This window comes from Formica exsecta, unplaced genomic scaffold (assembly GCF_003651465.1).
Source record: "Formica exsecta isolate Colony F162 unplaced genomic scaffold, ASM365146v1 scaffold308, whole genome shotgun sequence".
Classification (NCBI taxonomy): Eukaryota; Metazoa; Arthropoda; class Insecta; order Hymenoptera; family Formicidae; genus Formica; species Formica exsecta.
The window spans coordinates 1,483,682-1,501,018 of record NW_021850337.1 but is presented as its reverse complement, the minus strand read 5'-3'; the positions used below and the strand labels follow the sequence as shown (position 1 = coordinate 1,501,018).

The window sequence follows — 17,337 nt, the reverse complement described above, 5'->3', positions numbered from 1 at the left end:
GCGGTTCACGTAACTCCCTTAGGTAGAGTTTCAACACCCCGGCGACGCTATTAATGTCCGAAGCGTCGGTCACATCTGCCAGTGGATCCTCGCCGCGCTCGAACCACTCGCGGAAATTGTTGATCTCCACCTGTGAGCCCGACACACGGAAGATACCCTGATGGTGCAAGCCGTACAGGTTGATCACGCGAATGCAACTCTTCATGATTAGTGGAATCTCCTGATTCGTGCTTTCCAAATACTCCTCGAGCGAACCGCCAAACAGCTTTGGCTGGCCATTCATTTGTAGACGGCCGATTCGCTTGCGGCGCGCCTGCTTCTGTTTCGTCGCGGAGATCGACGGATTCGGACTGGCGTTCGAGCCGTCCAACAAACTCTGCCGGATGTACTCCTGTTTTGCATCTAGCCTGGCTATTCTCGATGTGCCGAGAAGATACTCCCTGAATTTCTACGAATATCATGTGACAGTCAAAATCAATATCAAGTCAAATGTCAATATCCGATGATAAATAACATACCGCGGATTTTTATTTGCATGTTTTTAATGCTGAAGACTCAAGAATTCTTATGATTGGCAAACTTTATTACTTATTATGTCAATCGTTGTTTTATATGGAACACAATTAAAAAATTTTAATTCTATTTCTGCAATCTAATCTAAATATAGATAAAAGGAAATAATTAGACAATAATCGGTAATATGCCGTTTTATTTCTGAATTTATACTTTTCGAAATATTCATGCGAGAATTGTTTTATCTCAGGAAAATAATAGATTCGAGGTATCGTCCTCCGCGACCGTTTTCTACTCTTGTCCCTTATACGCGTACTTCCTCTATCTTTCGAATGCTAATGCGACGATCAATATTCTACCGCACGGCCGCATGTCTGCTCGCCGTGAAGGAGAGAAGGTAGGAGACAATCTTATGTGCTACTTACTGTGAGGTAGAATTCTTCAGTCTCCTGTCTGTCAGCTCGTAGCTTGATCTGCAACGTCTCCGGCGGTCTGGACGTGGGCACGGCGTTCTCGCCAAAGTATCTCGAACAATCATAATCCTTGGCAGTCAGCATCTCGAGCAGACTCGCCTCCGCAGTCTCCAGAGTCTTCCATACCTCTTCTGACTCGGTTCGCAGCGATGTCACCCTCAATATTATAAATTTAATTATATTATAATTTACTGTAAATTAATTTTATGAAACACGATGTGTGGAGCTTGAGAACTTGAAAGTTTAATAAAGTTTATAGTAATTCAAACTCGACTCGAGCATCTTCTGTAATTCGGGCTCCGGCGACTACCGGGAACAGATTAATTGATAAACTGAAAATTTTAGTAGCGGAAATTGCAAAGAAGGCTCAATCAGTTAGCATCCTATCTTTCATCGCGACGAGACGCAAAATTTACATTCGGCATTCAATGTGCTAATAAATGAAATAAATGGATAGCTTTTCATTCATGATCTTTCAGTCGATTTTATCATCTTACTTTGTTATTTAAACAGTCTAAAAACAACAAGTTTTATCAATACTTTCTCTATCTACTTTCCAAGTAAAATTATATTAAAAAATATATAAATTACATTTTTAATATAACGCGGTAAGCACTAGATTCTATTTAATTCGGACGATTCGCGTAGTAACAAATGTTATAGTGCTATAAACAAGTGCAACGATTGCGGAGACCGGAGAAAGCGTGGTCGCGAGGGGTCAATGGAGTGCACGTGCGTATGTAACTTACGTCGATGAGGTCGGATAGGTCGTCGACGAAGTACTTGTGTATCGTCGTATTCGACGCCTCCAGGCACAAGATGTACTCGTTTCTCGCCTTGAGCGCCTTCAGCTTCGCTTCCTGATACTTGCTCTTCCTCTGAAAAAGGAAATTCCAGATCAGACGACGATGATGCGCCTCGAAAACCGGAATCTAGACTTATTCGAATTCTCGTTTCGCCGGATATCTCTTTGTCGTTATCGCGTATTTTATATTTTCAACAATATTTTAATTATTAAAATGTATAATGACACATTAGCTTTTGTAACTACAATATAATTTTTGATATTAATGAAGAAAAGTAATAACTTAATTTTTTCACAAATAAGATATCGTATGTATTGCGACATATATATCTATCATGTAAAAAAAATTCTGCGATCCTCATATCATTTCATATACAAAGGAGAGTTTGCGTTCTTTTAACGCCAGCGATGACATCGAATGCGACGACGACGAGTCGGTTGCACGTGTCGTCGATCTCTCTCTCTCTTTTTTTTTTTTTTCAAGCCGCTTGGCTCTTATACTTTTCTCTCGATGTCCCTTTTGCTTCCAGGCCGTTTCAACCATCTGTCTTATCGCGCTTATAGCTGCGCTGGCCAAGGGGAGCGCTATTTATTTTTCCATCGGGTTGCATGTGCCCGGCAAAAAAACCCCCGCTAGCAGGTCGACCCTAAATCCTCGGTCGGCGTCTGCTCGGATTGGGATGAAGTGGAAAAAAGAAAAGAGAGAGATAAAGAAAGAGAGAGAGAGACACGCGCTTCATACGGATTTTCTAGCATTTCTCCCGATTCACTCCATAGGATGGATGATACCCTCCCGACATAGGCTGGAGAAATGCTTCGAGTCCTCGGGGACCTTTGAGCCATATGGACAAAAGAAAGAGAGCAAAGCATATAATCTTAGCACGAATATATGTATAAAAAAAGTAAAAAAAGGTGCCAAGTGCACGCCCCAATGATATTTTCAATATTATTATTTTTGCAGAAAATTAAAGCAACTATTTTGTACAACATTTGATTTTTTTGGTTTGGATAAAATAACATTATATTACATAAGAGTTTTTTACACCTGGCGCGTGCACTTGGTGCCTTTTTTACTTTTTTTTTTTTTTTAAAAGCTAAGTTTTTAACAGTTATGTCATTCTTTTTTTTACTATATATTATTTTAATTCTACGATCGTTGTTCGAGTTTGGATAAAATAACATTATATTACATAAGAGTTTTTTACACCTGGCGCGTGCACTTGGTGCCTTTTTTTACTTTTTTTTTTTTTTTTAAAAGCTAAGTTTTTAACAGTTATGTCATTCTTTTTTTACTATATATTATTTTAATTCTACGATCGTTGTTCGATCACAATTCTTGTCGCACGCGAATCGCAGGAACGAGTTTCCGAATGAACGATGATAGATTCGCTCTAGAGTCGTGGTTCTTGGATGCAGTTCTCCGCTCGATTCTGTGAACCGTACGGTAAATGAGAGCGTCGGAGATAGACGGCGATGGACAAAAAGCAGAACAATTGCTGGACTGATGACGCAGACACCTAATTCGGACATCCTGCCACTGGCCTGGATATCGTCTAGTTCTCGGTTCTCTCGAGTCTCCGCCACCTGTCGCTGGACACATTTCGTCGCTTCGTACTTTACCGGGGATATATTTCGTGCGCGACTGTTATTTCCGCTCAATAATGCCGTTAGCGTGCGGCGGAGGATATAAAGTACCATCGATCGCGCCACGAATTTAATCTTTATTGGCGTGGAAAACGCAGTTGCATAATACAAACTTCGCGCAATCATGCATCACGCAACGTGCGACACGAAGTTATTAAAAAAGAAATATACTCCGAGTACATATCTAAGAAACTATTCCTCTACGTCGTGACAATTAAAAACTATTCTTAAACCGAAAGAAAACATCGATATATTTTAGCATTTGTGTTTTTTACGCGCGTGCGATTATTACGATATTTAGTTGTATTCCACAAGACCGATACAGTATTATAAGCTTTTTCTAAAAATATTATTCTAGAGATAGATAATCTCGTGGGGATAAAATTAATTAATTTTTATACACAAGGAAGCTTATTTTGCAGCCTCATTATCTAATTTTAATTAGCGATTTACACACCGCAGATGAGGCTTCCGCGAAGACAGATCTGACGGTTGATTTTAATGATGTTCTTATTGTTAAATTGTGACAGAGAAAATTAAGGGCACGGCCGTCGAGACGTAATAAACGCATTTCCGTTGAGCTCGCGAAAGAAAATTATTAAGACGTAGCAGACGGCAGTCCACTCGTTCCAGCTGTACTTTCAATTTCCTTTCAATCGCATTGACGAAGGCCAGACACGCAAGCTTCCAGCCGTGCAAAGTACCTTACCGCTTTAAAGGAACATTACGGAACTCTAATATCCCTTGATATTTGCACATTTTTCACAAATATCAGTTCTTAATCATATTCTTAATTTATCGAATTAATTTTATCATACTGCTTTTATAAAATAAGTAATTTCATAGTTATTTCTTAGTAAATTTATAATGTTCTCAAAGCTATTATCTTTCACATAAAATTATTTCAATTTTTAAAAAAATTAAATGTAATTCTGTTCTATAAAATGTTTTAAATTCTTAAAACACACGTATTCTTAAATATGGAAGTTTCTCTTTGAAATGTCAAATTGTCGAAAAACCAGATATATTTATTAATATAAATTCAATCTTGATTTACATCGATTAAGAAGGAAATATCTTAATTTATCTCCAACAATATTTACAATACTATTAAAAATTTTATTTCTGATTTTTTTCCGGAAGATTATACGAGGAATTTTCCGACATTATTTACAAGTCATCATGCGACAGAGCGAAAATATATTGAAGCACTTCCTACTCGGCGCGCCGCTTTGACGTTGCAAACAGCTGGTGGACATGTAACGACAAAAAAGAAGCACATCGAATCCGCGTCATCGCGTTTATCGTCGCAAAAAGAAAATCATCGTTAATCATTGCAATAAATCGTACGCTTTTGACGTAAGATCACCGTTGATCCTTTGCCAGGAGCGACGATCGTTTCAGCCCGCGTCAGGTGTTAATATTTGCCAGAATGACGAAGCGAGAGGGAAAGTCACGCTTGCGGATATGCAATTTGACGAATAATTTCTCGACTGACCGTGTCTCTCTCTCGTAATATAACACGTCGTTGCCAAAATCTGAGGGCGCCCGCGTGATCGCAATATGCCGAATTTATCCACGGCCAGGGTCGCTTCGTAAGAACAAATCTCAAGCAATGCGTGCAATCGAAGGAATCTCCATTCTCGTTATCGCAAACATAATAATATATAATATTATTTGCAGCAAATGCCCCTTGCACATGTATTTTTTTTCCATTAAAAACAGCTTTCATCTAATTTTACTGAATTTGAAATATGCCAAATTTATTCAGATTTATCTCGATAGAGAATTTTAATTTTGAGATTATGTATATAAACCATTATATATTTTATAATATAATACATAAGAGTTATAAGATATAATATATAATATATATATTAACATATAAAAACATTAGATGTCAAAATATCATCTAGCGTAGATAAAAGAAAATGTGATAATTTTAGAGTATCCTGTGTAAAACCTGAATTCAACTTTTTTGCCACTATACTATGAAACAAACCTTACACATTTGTCAATGTAATTTAAACAAAGTGGCAAGTTGATGTAACCGGAGGGAAGAGCAACTTTAAACTGCGCAAGTTCTCGCGAGGGTCAAGCACCATCGAACTACTTCGAAAGGAATACTTCTCTCGCGTAGAAATATTCGCGAACGACCACTTCTCGATATATATTCTACTCTACGATGTACCTTGTTAACTTCCTTCTCGATGAGCTTGTACTTCTTGCTGCGGGCGAGCTTGTCGCGGCTGTCCGCGTTCGCCACTTCGAGCTTGTTGCGTTGTTGCTCGGCGACGCGGAGCTTCGTCTCCGCCTGCCTGGATTCGGCCTGGTAAGCCTGGTAGGTCTTCATCGTCGTGTGGAGTTCGTGAAGCACTCGGAGTATTTCCTCGTGCGTCTCGTAGCCAATCTCGCGACACTGCAACAAGCAGAAAAAAACGCTTTCGAGTGATAAGACATAAGGGCGATTGAAAAGATGTCGCGGACGCATTTAAAATATAAAGTTTAATTCTAATTTTAATTTCTTTTCTCGCCAAAATTTAACCCTAGAAAGAAGAAAACACGTATGTGTACGCAAAATTATTAAGGATATAAATAAATTTACTTTTCATTAAAGATTAAATGGAATATAAATTCAAATTAAACATAACTTAATTGACTTAACTCAAATCGTCGGAAAGAATAATAAAATATGATAAAAGATAAATAATGACAAACTACAATATTATTATTATTATTATTATACAATATCCCTGTGTCTTACTTTTAAATTTCAGAAGTATTGCAAGAATAAAAAAAATAATACAAAAATTTCAAGAGATAAAGTAGAAATCTTAAAATTACAAGGACATAAAAAAATTGAAAAATTTGATTAACTTAACAATGAGAAATTAGAAAGTCACGCGGATTAGGAGCGCGATAAAAAAATATTTCGAGAATCTAAATCACAGATATGATATAATGTTTACAGGGTAAATGTAAGACTGCAACGCATTGCGATACTAATATCGAGAAACTGATTCGTTATCGACCCCGACACTGTCTGCAACAGGAATAGAGACATTCGAGGCAATTAATTCGACGAGACAATGGAGTAGTCGAACTTCTCACGACACGGCTGCGATGCAATCGCGCAACTACGTACAACTAACTGCTTGCGGAGCGACGCCATCGTATCGCGTCACGTGTATGACACTCACACGCTTGTAAATTCGCTGCACGTCCTCCATCACCTGATTGAGACGGCCGACGAGGTGAGTGCTGTAGACCTCGGACAGGGCGGCGTGGTCCCTGCTGAGGGACTTGGTCTCGTTGACGAGCTGCTGCCAGCAAGCGTAGCTGGAGAACAGGGGCCATTGTTCCCGCCTGCGGAAAAGCGATCGATAAAGACGGATATTGTACCGGGACGGCGAATAATGTACCTACACATATATACGTATATATCAACGTAATTACACGGCAATTAAATCGCCGCTAACGAGCCGATAAAGCGTCGCGCTTCTCATCTTGCGGTCCTCAAACGCACCGCCCCATCGTTAGGTTTATATACACGTAACAGCGATCTCGTTCCACTTGCACGTTCATGCATACCGAATGCACGCTATATAGCATAATATATTATCGGTAGCGTAATATATTACGCAAATGTGTTGTAACGGTAAAGTGAGTAAAGATAACGTTTCGCATTCCTCTATTTTATTCCGGATTTAAAATTAAATGTCGTGATACTTTAACTATTAAATGTATAAATTGCCCAAAATCAGACTAGTGTTACAAATCTAAGACTGCTTAAATATTATTTAATATTATACATTGGATATAAGTTATTTTGAAATTATACATAGAAATGCTAAAATTGTAATAACGATATAAACTGCGTTGTATAGTGTAACAGTTCTTCGATACTATAAATAAAAAGTATCTCTTTCTAAAATTATTTTAATATTGTAAATTATAAACGTGATAATTTTAGCCAAAAATGGGGCATCTTTAAAATCATCCGGTTATCGATGATGTGTGAAACCTAGTTTACGGTAATTACTTTTCGCGCGACAAAAGGATGAACGAATGTACTGCCGGGACGACCACATACCGACCCCGGATGCGGCTTCGCAAAGAAGAAATTATCGATCCGCGATATCTCACGAAGCGAAATGAGGGAAACGCGCGGAGATGGAAAAGAGTACGGTATCGCGGTGCGCTGGATTACATGTGTGTGTGTGTGTGTGTGTGTGTACGTATGTTGTATGTGCGTCGTACATCCCGAGAGAAGCATCCCTTTTGTGGATGATGCTGAATACGGTGCACAAAAGGGGCACTACGCGTTCAGGGTTGAATGACGAGAAGAAACTAGGGCATGTCGCAGATGCAGCAACAGCGGCGGCACGCGCGTGTAGGACGCGGGAAAAATGCGGCTGCGTTTGCTTTTCCGTTCGTCCGTCGCGAAAGTGGAGCGCGAGAAATGTCAATCGCGTATATCAAAGACATATATGAGAAAATACAAATTGTCACGCAATACGGAATTCATATAAAACTATTAACAACAATTTAATTTCACACCCCGTTAATTGCGTCTCGCGATATCGATATATCATAAGATAAAATATCTATTAAAATCTTGTAAAAAAATTTCCTGAAAAGTATTTTTGTTCAAAATTCCACATCAAATTAGAGAATTTTTGAATGCAATTGTTTGAAATACGTTTTTATTTGGCTTTTATAAGATAAGCATTTTTAACTCACACATATATAACATATATATTTTTTTCATCAAGAATTACAATAAAGATTGATATATATTTTTTTTTCATCAAGAATTACAATAAAGATTGTACTGCATATTCAGTATTCTGCTGAGATATTTAATATATATATGTAATATAAACCAAATGTTTAATATAATTTTAATATCGCAAATACAAACTGTCAAATATATTATCCTTTTTCCAGTAGATACTTCTTTATATATATTAAATATTGATTTTCTCTCTCCAGACATTAATGAGAAATCCAATATTGACCCCCTTAGAAGTAAAAATATTATTTCTTGAAAACATGCTAAAATACTTATGAGCGCGTCACTGATTCTAGCGAGAAACGTGGATAAATATTTAAGTATCTGGATCGATCACTGCGCCAATTAATTATGCAATCGGAATTTAATCATGCATGATCAAGGTCTATACCCAAATATAATCGCGTATTTGATAGAAATTTTACGTAACGTAATCGAGAGATAATTCATGTTGCGCAACGTAATGTAATATGATAAAGTAAATGTACCGCGCTATATTACATACATGTACACGCGCCATCATTTCAATCGTGCCATGCAACACGTGGTGCACACGCATGAATTACAGCGAATTAATTAACGCATGTACCTTCGTTAATCATTTAACGCCGCAACTTATAGCGGAATTATTTCCGCTCTTGCACCGTCGCTTTTTATAAAATTATCCGACTAACAAATCTCTCCGCGTTGTTAATTTTATTTTATTTTACACTCCTGCGTAAAAAGGCAAATACAAATATTTGAAATTATTATATATCCGTTTTAATTCCCCTGCTAAACTACAAATTTGCTGACGATTAAAAATTCCAGTTAGCTGCATTAAATAATGAAGTTACTTGGGCATAATTGCCTAATGTAAGTGATGCAAAATCGTATCTTGCGAAATTATTTTGCGCGTGATTACGATAAACGATTCCTAAGGCAAATATTTTTTAGTTGTGCTTATTATGTATTTTCTTACGATTCATTTATCGCTGTATTTTTTGATCAAGATCTGAATGTTTCCTTGATTTCAAATGTCGAAGATAAAAGAAGGCACACATGGCTTTTAAAAGAATAGTAGCAGTAACACAGCTAGTAACAGACACAGTGACATACTTTTGTTTCTGCTCCTTATGCCTCAGCTGTATACTTCTGGCCATCTTGTCGAGGGACTTGCTGTAGTCTAGCTCCAGTTCCGCCCTTCTGCGGAAGAAGTCCTGGAGCTCGGCCACGAGGGCGACTTGCGCCTCCATTCTTACGTCGAGGCATCTCAGCTGCTCGTTCAGCTGTAGCCGTATGTCTGCAAACAGAAAAAAAAGAAGCCACGTTAAGACTCGGCTCTAATCGCGATGTACGTTTCGGGTTTCAATCGGAGTTCGGAGGGACCACGCGAAGACCCTAAAAAGTAATCCCCGGAAATTGGTCGTCTCCGAGAAATGTATAATCCCTTTGATGAACAAAAATTTCGATTCTCTTTATGTCGAAATAAACACCGATCTGTTACGGTCGACGGCAACAAATTTCCGCAGATTCCAAGCGTTTTCATGATCTTCGTTGCTAAATTTAAAATTGACAGAAATTTGTTTCATCTTTACAATAATGTCTGAAGAAACAATTCTTAATTATCTTGACAGATATTTTTTATTAGCTTATAAATGCATTTAAACTGCGTTTTGCGAGATGCAAATTTCGACTAGGCTCTTCGCTTCTTGCTATATATCGACATGGTAATCTCTCTCTCCTTTGCGCGTCAAAGTCGTTTTATTCCTGCATCAACGACGATGACAATGGCAGAGAGGCGGATGCTGCGCGGAATAATAATGTCTTGGGTGTAACGGATGTCGCGCGAGCGAAGGACTTTAACACGATTGTAGAACTTCCGACTCTCTTTCTCTCTCTCTCTCTCTCTCTCTCATCCCTTTAATCCGTATTCCGTTAATGTTATCCGTGAGACAATGACGAGAAGGAGGAACGATGTCTCCGACTTCGCGAGACGAGCGAGCTAAAAATAAACGGTGTACGCGACACGAAACAATCTATCGTTTCGCAGACTTCGCCGAGACGAGGAGAAAGACGATCGCGCTTACCGCGTGATTTATTGTCGCGGCGGTATCTCGTTTCCGTTCCGAAACTTCCTTCGGCTCTGATAATAAACGACGCAGAGACAACCGCGGTCGCGAATACATTACTCGCATAATCCATCATCGATTGGACGAAAGTGGGAGCAATTTTCGTTTTTAATGTAGCATTTTTTTTCGTATACATTCTATATTCGAAATAAATAAAGTCCCTATCGAGATATTTGTCAAATTCTATTTTGAGAAAAAGATTCTTTAAGAATTCTAGGCTTTTATTTCAAATTCTTTCGGTCGATGTTTATAATTCACTGTTAATAATTAAGAAATAAAATTTATTTTATTACCTCAAGTTTTTCGAGAAATCAGACTCGCGAGCAGACTATTATCGTACCGAATCACTCGATTTAATTTATTATCCGCTCGACGGAGCGAATAGTCCGAAAGCGGGAATACCGTTTCTCGTCGGGTATCCGTCTTCGTATAAACGTCGATCAATCAGCGTAATTGGACGATTGCCGGGAGAAAGAGCTGGACGATGGTTTTAAGTCGTTCTTTCTTTCATCGAACCGACGATTCAAACGCATCGTTAAAAGAAGGAAAAGAAAAAAAAAGCTCGGGCGATAAATAAGCATGAGCGACGCGCTTCGGATCAAAATGGACGTTCTGTTCCTGACAGATCGAGGAGGTTTAATCGGTCTGACGGCGACGTCGCTTCACGTTTTCGGGAATATCGTCGGTTACCCTCCCGAAAGAAAGAAAACAGAGACGCCTGGGAGAAACGCCACATGTCAGTTCGCCTCATGTGTTACCAATTATCGAGAGCTCTAAACGGATCGGTTCATTGGCGGCTTAGCCTCGAAACTCACGAATGGACCGTTTATGACCGGCGGCGACGCGGCGGCGATATAATGTTAATTCTGGGAAATACCACAAGTGCGGATAAAAAAGATCCGCCGCAGTTTTTTGCCGTTACAGTCGACAATCATGTCTTTTAATCGTTACGTGACTCCAACTAGATTAAAAGAAACAAAAAAATTATATTAAAATTTTGACAGAAAGACACATGTGAGAAGAGGAAGAAAATTATTTTAAATATTATTTTAAATTTAATTAAATTTAATTTTCCTTCTTCGATTATTAACGTTACTTGGAGGATTTTAAAGCATTAGAAAATCCTTGATTGATAAATCGATGACTAATTTTCCATGCTTACAATTTTATGCCTATAATTTGTAAAATTTGTAAAATGACTTGTTTAAATTTAAATTTAAAAAATTTAATATTTGAACATTATAGTATATATTGAAATATATGTATATATTGAAATATATATATATATACTATAATATTTAATAATATTGTTGTAATTATGATTAATTCTCTTATCATTTATGTTGTTTATTTTTGAATTACTGTCAATGATATAATGGCAGTTTTACTTGCGATGCTGTCAATGAGTGTCTTGAGGGAATGGCCAGTTCGAGCAGGATTTCCCTTCTAAGGAGTCCCTATGTACTACTAAATAAAGGTTCTATCGATTTTCTTACTTCCGTGCTCATATGATTCATCCTTCCCGAAAGGACGCAGAGCGATCTTTGACCCCGAAACGCAGACACGCAAGCAACGCACAACGGAGGTAAATAAACTCCCGAGTGCAACACAAAGCCGCAACTGCTGCATATAGGGCACTCCAAAATCATAGTATAACTTTCATGTTTTTTTAGTTGATTCAACACATCGATCTTTATTCCCGATATAAATTTCTGTCGTAATTGATGAATAAAAATAAAAAGTTTCCAACAAATTAAAAATTTCCATCTTTTTAAGAAAGAAAGTAGACGGCAAAATCATATATATATTACAAATGATTAAAATTTAGAGTGGATTTCAACAGAGTTTTCATTTAAAGTTTACAATACCACAAAGATTTATAGCGTTAAAAGATGGAGATGAGAGAAAAAATAAAGAGAGTCATCTCTAGATTAATTAAAGACATTAGGACCAAAAGGATACTCGGTAACTTTAGGACACCGTGTATGCAGCACCCCCGCCGAGTTAGTCATCTAACGAGCTAGAGATCGATGTGCGCATCGTGGTCGGATGCATCAACTGACGAGCTACTAACCGAGGGGGGAAACAACGGATCGACCGAACAACGACGCCGATCACGAAGAGAAGGAGGCATCGCTCTCGTCGTGCACTTTAGGGACGGAGAATTGCGACCTGCTATGATTATTAACTAGACCGCGATAGGCGCTATTAGCGAAATAGGCTGTACAATGCAGGCCGCTCGTTATCTTTCAATCTCATCCCGATCCTTTTGATTGATCGATTATGGCTGCATTGTTAGTCGCAATTAGTATACGGAATGTCCGACGACATGGGATTTTGATCTTAAATCGAAATTTTGGCGATTAAACTGATGTGAGTGAAATATTAGTATTAATGTTTATATTACAATTAGGTGGTATAAATTTTAATAAATATAATTTATTAACAATATGAGAGAGTATATTAATATTATTTAGATTAGTGTTAATACTAATATAATTAATATTAATACTATTAATAATTAATATTAATGTAATCGATATTGCTAAAAGCAAACTTATGTTACAATATTGCAGCAATTATTTGAAATTTATCACTCTCCTGTTCCCAATTACACGGATAGAACAATACGTTATTATTGCAGTTTAATGTAAATGAATAAAAATTTACGAGTACAGAATTTTTACATGTAAATTAAAAAAAATAAGGTTTAATGTATATGAGATACACACATGAGAAAGATGTTGAACCTGTTATTCGTCAGCCATCAGTTTTCAAATAAAAACAAAAAGGCGTGATAATCCTTTCATCGTGTTTAATAAACTTTATGATGATGCCAGCGTAGGGTGAAAACTTCGGGAATATCGTCAACGACGAGAGGAGAATCGCGCACAAAAACGCTTCTATGCTCAAGAAGAGAGAAAGAGAGGTAGTCAAAAAAGAACAGCTGCGCCTAAAAACCACCCACGACAAAGCGCCGACCGGTTGCAGTATACACACCCCCGCCGCGAACAGAAATATAGATTACAATAGGTGTGTGTGTGTGTGTGTGTGTGTGTGTGTAACGATTACCGAGAGAGACAGAGAGAGAAGGAAAGAGAAACCAAAGAGCGAGGTCGAAGTCTTTAGGACGATCCCAAAATACGTTCAACTACCATTTTATTCTCAAAGACGCCGTGATTACTGTGCGATGAAACGAGTTTCGTCGCCTTGCACTATCAATTTTTGATCGAAGACGTTTCTTTAAAAATAAATGATGTATTCGAGAGATGGAAATTTTTAGTCATAATAATTCGCGAAGCATGAGATCATTTTTTTAAAATTATATGAAATAGAAACAAGCGTTTCTCAAATAATAATTACTTAAATTACTACATCTATATATTTTATATATATAATAATTTATATATTTTATTTTTTTGAATATATATATAAATAACTTTAATAAATAAATTTACTTTCAATCTAAACATAAGAAAACGCATAAAGAGAGAAACTTCCTCTGTATTTATCTGGCTACCGTTTAGTGTTGCATCCTACAAGATGGATTGAAGTCTAAAACGCAGTCAATACGTAAATTTTTCCTCTCCGAGAAAAGTCTCGGAATATTCGACATGTCTACTTGAATATGTAACATTCGTCGATGCTTCGACACGAACACACAGTTCTGTTTGTAAATATATACTCGCTTTCGTTGCCCGAACGTGTCATAAATATCTGACATTAGTCATACGTTTCAATATCTTGCTTTACTTTTCACAATATAAATTACCTCTGTCACACAGCATCATGAAAATGCGATTTACAAAACCAAAAAGATAATAACAGCAAAACAATCGCTCTTGTTTTATTAATAAGCAAAAGATAATGTATCTTTCTCATTCAATTTTAAATAACGTTAGCTGTAACTCTCTATGAATTATTACTTGTAAAATAACATCAAAATATCAAATACTAAAAGTACGAAATCATATAAGACGTTAAACTAAATTCTTATTAAAACAAGACCCCAGATCCACCCAAGAATGTAATAATGGAATCGTGCGATATAACCGGTTGTCCGAAAGTACGATCAAACCTATCGAACTTTCGAATCGTCGGAGAAAATCCATAAGTTCAAGATTCAAGATCCCGATCCCCAATCCTCCCTGCGTCCATTTTCGCCCTTTCATTTTGTGCGTCCCGCCCGGTATCGCGGAAACTCCCTTATCAATCATCTGCGATTCCCCTCTCTTTTGCACGTCACCTCCTATATTCTCGCAGGACGAGGAAACAACGTGTCCCTCTCTGTCCTTCTCTTTTCTTCCACGCCGCCCACACGCTCGCTGGATATTCCATTTACCTTTTGTCGAAGCCTCCCACTCGTGGCGTCCGGCCAGTTTGAACATTTCTCCCTTGCGTTATTTATTATCCGGCTAGAACTCGGCTCGCTCGCTCGCTCGTTGTCGTCGTCCTCGTCGTTCCTCGTTCACCCACGTTCACCAACCACTACTCACGACGACGGGGCTCCTCGTGTCTCTGTCTCTCCGAAAGTACGATCAAACCTATCGAACTTTCGAATCGTCGGAGAAAATCCATAAGTTCAAGATTCAAGATCCCGATCCCCAATCCTCCCTGCGTCCATTTTCGCCCTTTCATTTTGTGCGTCCCGCCCGGTATCGCGGAAACTCCCTTATCAATCATCTGCGATTCCCCTCTCTTTTGCACGTCACCTCCTATATTCTCGCAGGACGAGGAAACAACGTGTCCCTCTCTGTCCTTCTCTTTTCTTCCACGCCGCCCACACGCTCGCTGGATATTCCATTTACCTTTTGTCGAGGCCTCCCACTCGTGGCGTCCGGCCAGTTTGAACATTTCTCCCTTGCGTTATTTATTATCCGGCTAGAACTCGGCTCGCTCGCTCGTTGTCGTCGTCCTCGTCGTTCCTCTCGTTCACCCACGTTCACCAACCACTACTCACGACGACGGGGCTCCTCGTGTCACTGTCTCTCGCGCGTGCACACGCGCCGACGCGCACGCACATGCACTCACACACACACATACATACACATCAGCCACTCGGTATTCCTCGCGACCACCCGGTATTATCGTATCACGCGGGCTTTTCCTCCGGAACACACAGCTTTTTTTTAAACGCGCGACGATTAACTCTCATCTGAAAAATATTTTATAAAATGAGGATCACCTTAGTACAATCTTAATTGTGCGATTAATACGGACGGAGAGAGTATTGTATGTAAATTGTTATTGCGATATGTCTCGTTAATAAAATGTTATTAATACACAACTTGAGATGATGTCATTAAGATGACACTACTTTAGATTTTTCATTTGGTTATCCTCCGCTTAAGGTTCATTATCGTCAGTTGAGTTCGTGGAACGGCCTATTTGATATTAATCTGGTTCATTATTCATGATACTATTAAAATGGAGATTGGATTATGTAACCGTCTAGTAATACACACATTTAAAACTCATATTTTCAAATACATAGTATATTATACGATGTCTTATTTATAATTATATAATTATTATATCACCGTTGTATATAATTTATTGTTAGTATAAAATTATGCATTGAATTATGCATTCAAAGTAGGACTTATTAGAAAAATCTGAAAGCATCGACATCTGAAATTTTTTATTCGATTAATTTAAACATATTTAGCATCAATATTCCAAACAATTCCAATCGCAATACTCTCGCGTGCAGCGATCATCTGATGTATCTCTAAAGAGAATTAATAAATTACGCGGAAAGAAAGACGGACTATTTACAGTTATCACTGTCCATACAACACGAGGGGTTCGTGCTCGTCTTCTTCCTCTTTCTTTTTCAAGACGCGAAGAGAACCAAGATGTTCTAACATCGTTTTACGACTTCCATTTACCTCCCCGATCCCCACGGAACGACCCGAAAAGAAACTCGATCGAGAGGGGTAAACGAACGTTTCTTGGCGAGCGGAGGAATTGGAACGTCGTCTCTGGAAAAATTCCTACTCTTCAGTTTTCGATTTGTACGATTAACCGTTTCCGTGTTGTATGTAATTTTATTATAAGTAAATAAATAAAATTAAAGAATTTATTATTAATATATGTTTTACATCTCTGAATATGTTTCAGAAATAAAAAATTACTCTTGATTTGATTATTATAATAAAGTTAAAAAAAAAAGTAAGTTGGAATTATATTCAATGTCAAAAACTACGGGAAATTTTTATTTTATTTTAACTGTTATTGTAATGCGAATATAAAATCAGTGAATAATTACGCCTATCGGATAGAGCGTTCGTAAAACCCTTTCCCTTCGATAGAGCGAACGAGAATATCGAGTATTCTAAGAGAAAGAAAAAGGGAGAGAGATGGCTGTTTATCGTTTATGTCCGGTGAAAGAACTCTGTTGATACAACGCGTTATAGTTCTTCTTAAGAGATTGTTATCGGGGTTTAATACACGTCGGCCGTATATCTGTTCCGGGGCAGCACATCGCGCACTCGATAATGTCGCACGACTATTTTTACATCGCGCTCCTTCGCTTCGCACACATTTAATCGACCCCGTATAATCAGTTAGATCACTCCAGTTACGTGATTGAATATTTATGAGAGCGCATGGCGACACGATTGCCCGGTGAATTGATAATTCAAAGAATAAAACCGTTCGTGTGAACTTTCGTGAATATCGAATGACTTCTCGGTCATAGATCGTATCGTCTTTAGTTTATTATCGATTAAAACGAGTACAATGAGTGAATCACAATGATCGTAAAATTATTCGAGAGATCAGTTGATCAAATACTTGATCGATAAAAAAAATTTGAAAGCAAAAACTTTTATATGAATTACACTAAATTACGATCTCCTTTAACTTTCCTCGGTATGAGATGATGAGATTCGATTGAAATTTACGTGATATCTAAAGAAAAAAAGCGGAAAAATCAGCGAGCGTTGCACGATAGCGTTTACACGAAGCGTATGCTTGAACAATGTTGACAAA

At 37.9% G+C, this 17,337-nt stretch overlaps 1 protein-coding gene across 1 annotated transcript in view; it reads right to left on the bottom strand.

Annotated features, from left to right (window-relative positions):
- LOC115237728 (SLIT-ROBO Rho GTPase-activating protein 2-like) overlaps window positions 1-17,337 on the bottom strand; it is a 59,808-nt gene that overhangs the window by 6,331 nt on the left and 36,140 nt on the right. Inside the window, 7 exon segments of the mRNA XM_029810964.1 lie at window positions 2-448; window positions 939-1,143; window positions 1,403-1,419; window positions 1,736-1,864; window positions 5,627-5,854; window positions 6,636-6,801; window positions 9,329-9,512. Coding sequence (XP_029666824.1) covers window positions 2-448; window positions 939-1,143; window positions 1,403-1,419; window positions 1,736-1,864; window positions 5,627-5,854; window positions 6,636-6,801; window positions 9,329-9,512 — 1,376 coding nt within the window.